The sequence below is a fragment of the Musa acuminata genome, chromosome BXJ1-6 (genome assembly GCF_036884655.1).
Source record: "Musa acuminata AAA Group cultivar baxijiao chromosome BXJ1-6, Cavendish_Baxijiao_AAA, whole genome shotgun sequence".
NCBI lineage: Eukaryota > Viridiplantae > Streptophyta > Magnoliopsida > Zingiberales > Musaceae > Musa > Musa acuminata.
The window spans coordinates 28,567,501-28,574,097 of NC_088332.1; the positions used below are offsets into that span (position 1 = coordinate 28,567,501).

At 40.7% G+C, this 6,597-nt stretch overlaps 1 protein-coding gene across 1 annotated transcript; it reads left to right on the forward strand.

Annotated features, from left to right (window-relative positions):
- The first annotated feature begins 1,287 nt into the window (after nucleotides 1–1,287).
- Nucleotides 1,288–5,258, forward strand: LOC135676660 (vicilin-like seed storage protein At2g18540). Its single transcript, XM_065188071.1, has 2 exons — nucleotides 1,288–2,885; nucleotides 4,958–5,258. Exon 1 carries the CDS (start codon nucleotides 1,568–1,570, stop codon nucleotides 2,429–2,431), a length of 864 nt encoding a protein of 287 aa, XP_065044143.1. The 5' UTR covers nucleotides 1,288–1,567; the 3' UTR covers nucleotides 2,432–2,885; nucleotides 4,958–5,258.
- Nucleotides 5,259–6,597: the final 1,339 nt, after the last annotated feature.

Genomic DNA, 6,597 nt, shown 5'->3' on the forward strand with positions numbered 1-6,597 from the left:
CGAAGACTGTGCCACGACGGTAAGACTTCTTGGGGCACTGTTTGGGCCTGTCATTAGGCCCAACATAGTCCTTACATGGGCCTAACTAGCCCCTAATTGAGTTGGCCCAAATCCAAACTCAATTACTTGCTAACCCGAAATATAAGACATAATCAGCTAAACAAGTTCGTAAGTCTATTCTTCCAGTGAGCTTTCAGCGATCTTTCGGCGAACTTCCGACGATCTCTTGGCAATGTTCCGGTGGACTCCTAGCTAGCTTTGGACTTCACGATGATCTTCTTGGTGAGTTCTGATGAGCTTCTTTGGCAAGCTCTGAGACTTCTCGGCTTGTTCCGCTAGAACTTCCGACGAACTCTCGAACTCTAAACGAAGTCGCGTCCTTGACTTCGAGACTTCATTTTGCTTCATACCTTGCTATCGTAGTTAATCCTGCACATGTAAAAACATACTTCAATCTAGAAAATTAATACTAAGCATTAATCATGTTGTCCGGCATGTCATTGGTCCCTTGTTGCTTCATCCGATTCTTCGACGCATCATCCTCTCTTGCCGCCTATTACCCAATCAGCCAGTTAACTCCACTACTCTGATATCCTTGGCGTAATATCCACTCTTCTTGATCCGATGCCCGAATCCATGGCCCGAAGCATTCGGTCGATACGTCGACCGATCCATCGGCTCGACGTCCAATCTTCTGACATGTTTTCCCCCGGCACAACATGATTCTTCCTGCTTTAATTGTCTCATCCTAATCGAAGCATCCTACGTCACTCAAAACGCAGATTAAAACATAAATACTATTAATTGGTTTCATCATCAAAATACGAGATTCAATAATCTCTCCCTTTTTGATGATGACAACCAATTGATTACAGAGTTAATCTTAACTCCCAGAGTTTAAACAAACTCCCCCCTATCAATATGGCATATTGATAGAAACTCTTGGATTCAAAAATCCAAGCAATATGTCATGATCAAATCATGCATAACATCAACATACTTCTTGTAATATCCCTCGCTTTTAAAAATTATTAATAAAGATTTATTTATAAATCGGAGGACCTATATGTAAATATAGAAATTTCAAAGACTAAACTGTTAAGTTGTAAAAAGAAGTAAATAAAGAAAAACCGAAAATTTCGGTTTTATCCCACCGCCTCCCACGCACTCTGTTTCTTCGAGAAACAGAGAGGAGCGGTGGGGCATGAGGAGTGAAGAAAAGAAGAAGAAGAGGGAAAAGAAGAGAGGAGGAGGGAGAGAGGAAGAAGAGGGAGAAGAGAAGAAGAAGAAGAAGAGGTGGCTGCAGCGAGGGCTGCAGCGAGGAGCTGTGGGGCGTGGGGAGAAGAAGAGAGGAAGAAGAGGGAGAAGAGAAGAAGAAGAAGAAGAAGAAGAAGAAGAAGAAGAGAGGAGGATAGCTGCGGCAAGGCTGCAGCGAGGAGGTGTGTGGCTTTGGGGAGGAAAAGGGAAGAGGAGAAGAAGAGAAGGAGAAGAAGAGGGAAAAGAGAGGCAGCTGCAGCAGCCAGGGCTGCAGCACCTCTGTTTCCCGCAGGTGGAAACAGAGGAGAGGATGTGTGGGGCGTTGAGGATGAAAAGGGAAGAAGAAGAAGAAGAAGAAGAAGAAGATAGCTGCGGCAAGGCTGCAGCGAGGAGATGTGTGGCCTTGGGGAGGAAAAGGGAAGAGGGGAAGAGGAGAAGAAGAAGAAGAGGAAGAGAAAGAGGTGTGATACCTCTGTTTCCTGCAGAGGAAACAGAGGAGAGGGTGTGTGTGACGCCGGGGAAGAAGGGGCTGCAGCTGCGACGATGGCAGCTGAAGCTGGAAGAGAAGAAGAAGAGGAAGATGAGCAGGGGAGGAGGGAGAGGTTGCGGCCGTGGCTGCGGCCGCGACTGCAGCAGTTGCAGCGGGGAGAGAAGAAGAAGAAAGGAAGGAGAAGGAAGAGGAGAAGGGAAAGAAGTAGCTGCGGCTGCGGTTGTGGCAGCTGCAGCTATGGCAGGGAAAGAGGAAGAGAAAAAGGAAAGGAAGAAGAAGAGAAAGGGAAGGAGAGGAAGAAGAGAGGAAGAGGAGAAGGGGCTGCGGCTGCGGCGATGGCAGCTGCAGCTGTGGCAGGGAAAGAGAAAAAGGAAAGGAAGAAGAAGAGAAAGGGAAGGAGAGGAAGAAGAGAGGAAGAGGAGAAGGGGCTGCGGCTGCGGCGATGGCAGCTGCAGCTGTGGCAGGGAAAGAGAAAAAGGAAAGGAAGAAGAAGAGAAAGGGAAGGAGAGGAAGAAGAGAGGAAGAGGAGAAGGGGCTGCGGCTGCGGTGATGGCAGCTGCAGCTGTGGCTGGGAAAGAAGAGAAGGAAAGGAAGAAGAAGAGAAAGGGAAGGAGAGGAAGAAGAGAGGAAGAGGAGAAGGGGTGGCAGCTGCGGCAGTGGCAGCTGCAGTTGGAAGAGAAGTAGGAGAGGAAATAGAGTAGCAGAGGAAGAAGAGGCTGCGGTTGTGGTGGCTGCGGCCATGGCTGCGACTGCGACTGCGGCAGTTGCAGCTGGGAAAGAAAGGAAAGGAAAGGGGGAAAAAGGGGCTGCGGACGGGATTGCGGTCGCAGCGGCAGCGACTGCGTATGCAGCAGTTATGTCTGCGAGAGAAGGGAGGAAGGAAGGTAGTGCGGTGGAAGGGGCTGCGATTGTGGCAGCGGCAGCGGCGGCGGTTGTGGCAGCTGCGTTTGGGAAAGAAAAAGAAGGAATGAGAGTAAGAGAAAGCAGGTGACTGTGCCTCGATGTTCGACACGTGGTGTAGTTGCGAAGAAAGGAAGAAAACGGGAGCACAAAACGAAACAGAGAGAGGACACGGAGGAAAAGTAGAAGGATTTGGGCTAGCACCTTCTTTGGATCTTCGGATCGAAATCCTTGAAAGGCAAGTTCCCTGACCGTTTCTCCTATAATTGCTCTGATATTTCTTATTGCAAGTTCCCTGATCGTTTCTCCTATAATTGCTCTGATATTTCTTATTGCAAGTTCCTTGATCGTTTCTCCTATAATTGCTCTGATATTTCTTATTGCAAGTTCCCTGATCGTTCCTCCTATAATTGCTCTAATCTTTCCTATTGCAAGTATCCTGATCGTTCCTCACTGTCATTTTTATCTCTACATTTGCTTTGAATATGAGGAACTTTGAATTGTTCTAGCCTTGCATTTGATATATCTCCTGTTTAGACGTAACGATTCGAATCTGTGCAACTTCTGATATTCTGACCTTTTGATACCGAGCTGCCTATAAGTCTTTGTTGGAAACTCTGATTTGTTCAAAATTGATTTCATTGGAAACTAGACTCGTAGACCTTTCTTTGATATATGGATTGAAAGATTTGGAATCCAAACACCTATCCAATTATCTGTTGAATCTGACATTATGAATTCTGCCAACAGAGATTTTGTTCTACGACACTTGCTTACCAAATTATTTGTAACTCTCTCTGTTGGACAGTTCAATTCATATGAAGCCTGTCTTATCTGAAAGTATTATCCAATGATTATTTCTGAGTAAATTGGAGCACGATTGATAGTTTGAATCATTTGTTCAATGTGCCTTCTGTATTCTGCCAGAAATCGAGCTTTGGTCGATTTCTAATATTCTGGTTTCATTCCTTTGGAGATTGATATCCTTTAGCTTTCTTATTCAATTGAGCTTTATATTACTGCTTTGAATTCTTGTATGCTCTTGTCCTTAAAATTATTGCATTCTTGAAAACTGTTGTGTAACGTTTATGCTATATCGTATTGACTCATATAGGCACATGTATATCCTATTGTTCCGCATTTGCTTTCGATATGTGCCTATTCCAGTTTCATTCATTTGGACATTGAATTCATCAAATCTTCTTATTGAATTGAGGTATAAGTGATTGCTTGGATTCCATATGTGCCCTTGCTTTCAATTCCTTTCAAGTCTGAATATACTTGTGAACGATTATTGCTTACTTCGGATTGACTCGTAAAGGCACATGTACGTTTGTTGTTCCGCGTGTGCTTCCGATATATGCTACTTATTGTTGAAACTGTCCTTTTGTACTCTGGTGTGTGGGATTGTCTGGACCTTTGCCAGAAATGGTAAAGGGTATGCGCTATTTGCCCGCTATGTGGGGTCCCGCTATGAGGGATATTCTGTATGCGCTTGTTGCCCGCTACGTGGGTATGTGATTAGAGCCTGCGATGCTCTGCCGGCCCCCTTTGACTTCACCTAGACGTGGGTGGATGGAGCTCCCAAACGTGGGAGACTTTTGTCAGGTGGTCATTCAGAAATGGATGAATCACATTCTGACTGAGATCCCACTACACCTTCTGTATGTTTGATATGATATCCAGAGCTTTGGTTATGTGTTTCTGTACATGCTTTGGATAAGATTGATATGTTTGCAACGTCAAAGACGACGTTTGAGCTTCTGTACGGTATTTGTTATTGATATGCTCTGAAATGTTTCATCCACTGTTGATATGTTTCGAAATGTTCCATATGTCGTTGATATACTCCGGAACATTTCATACGCCATTGATATGCTCCAATTACTTTGTGCTCCATTTGCTATGAACTGATATGTTCTGAAATGTCCTATCTACCATTGATATGCTCCAAATTACTCTGTGCTCCATTTGCTATGAACTGATATGTTCTGAAATGTCCTATCTACCATTGATATGCTCCAAATTACTCTGTGCTCCATTTGCTATGAGCTGATTTGTTCTGAAATGTCCTATCTGCCATTGATATGTTCCAATTACTCTATGCTCCATTCGTTATGGATCAAATATGTTATGAATGACATGATACGTATGATTTGGTATCTATTGAGATGGTATCCTTGAGAATTCTGGTATTCTGCCTTGCATTATGATACCTTACTCGTTTCAAACTGTTCCTTTTGTTCTGAATATGCTTTGTCACTTGCTGAGCCGTTTTTGGCTCACTCTGTTGTTATATAAACCTTTCAGGTCAGCTTGTCACTCTTCGAGATGTTTGATTTGGGCTGAGGCAGTGGATAGCTATTCAGAATTATGGGCAAGTCCTGTTGGTTGTTATGCTATTGTTGTATAAGCATATTTTGTATGTAATGAATTGTTCTGATGATCGAAATGGATATACTGTGTAAAAGTGTTAGAAGATCTCTCTTATTTGGAATTTCGGAATGTTAAGTCTAATTTATGACGATATGAACTTGTGGTGAATAGTTGGAGTTCTGATTGTATAATTTATTTAGCTTGTGGATTTATAAATGTTGTTCATGTTTGTCAAGTTGGCTTGGGTTGCCATAAATGTGAATTATCGAGTGATGTGATATATGATTATAAACTGCATAGGTTTTATGGATGTGAATATGAATAGAATGTTTTCAGTGTCCTCAAACGTTAGTTTGGATCCTGGATTGGTCTGTGCCGAAAATTTTAAAAATCATGGATATTTTGAGGGTCGTGACACTTCTCCCCCTTTGTCATCAACAAAAAGGAGAAGTACCACTATCAAGTGTTTAAATATACAAGTTCAAATCATTGCATGAAAAAACATAATATCATCATGCAATTTGTGGTTAGAAAATTTAGCAAGTGTTACAGCATGCTTAGAACATTTAAGCTATCAAGTTGTAGATATGCAAGGTAGTACAACATACAAGCTAGAAAATTTAAAGATGTGCAAGTTGGCATATTTACTTTTCTTTGCGACGTGCAAGATAGCATATTTTTGCATCTTCTTGAGATTTCAAGCCAGCAATTCTTAATGATGTTCAAGATAGCAATTTTTTCTCTTTTGAGAAGTGCGATTATTTTTGCTTCCTTTGCAAAAAGGCAAGCTAACAATTTGAGATGTTCAAGAAGCAAGTTCTTTCTTCTCTTTTGAGAAGTGCAATTTTTGCTTTCTTCTTGAATTATGCGAGCTAGCATCTTTTATCTCCCCATTTGTCATTGTCAAAAAGAAGGGAAGATCCTTTATATCAATTTTCATATTATGACAAAGGTAAGTATCAATCTTATTTGTGCATCATTATATATTCAAATTAAAACATGCACAATTTCAAAATCTTACATTTCATTTTTCATGCATGATATTAAAAATAAATCAATCATCACTACAACTGATCATGCACATTATTAAGATGTAAAATCATCAAACATAAAACAAATATTTATTTTTAAAATATTCATCATTATTTTGAGCATATCATACATGGATACTAAGACATTCATAATACATCATTTTAGCAACAAATCAAAGTATTTCAAATCATGATGATATCTAAATGTCATTATATCCTATTATGATCATAACTTATCATTTGTATAATATCATGAGTATTGCATGATTTCATATCATCACATGAAAATTAACAATAAAAATTGGTGATGAGATGCACAAATCATGAAGACAAATTGTGAATATTAAGAGACATATTATGATTCTTTTTAGATAACTCAAATAGTGGAAAGAATCATAGTAAACAATCTTGATTTATAAAAAGAATACTCAAGTTATAATTCTGAGAAATCAAGAGAAATAGTGATTCATTTTAACAAATCTCCTCTTAAATAAATAACATAAAGAGTTCTTAGGAGATCATGAAAAATCTTGATTCATATAA

What these genes read in the sequence shown, in the direction of transcription:
- LOC135676660 (XM_065188071.1), top strand. Translation starts at nt 1,568, where the DNA reads ATGTGTGGGGCGTTGAGGATGAAAAGGGAAGAAGAAGAAGAAGAAGAA.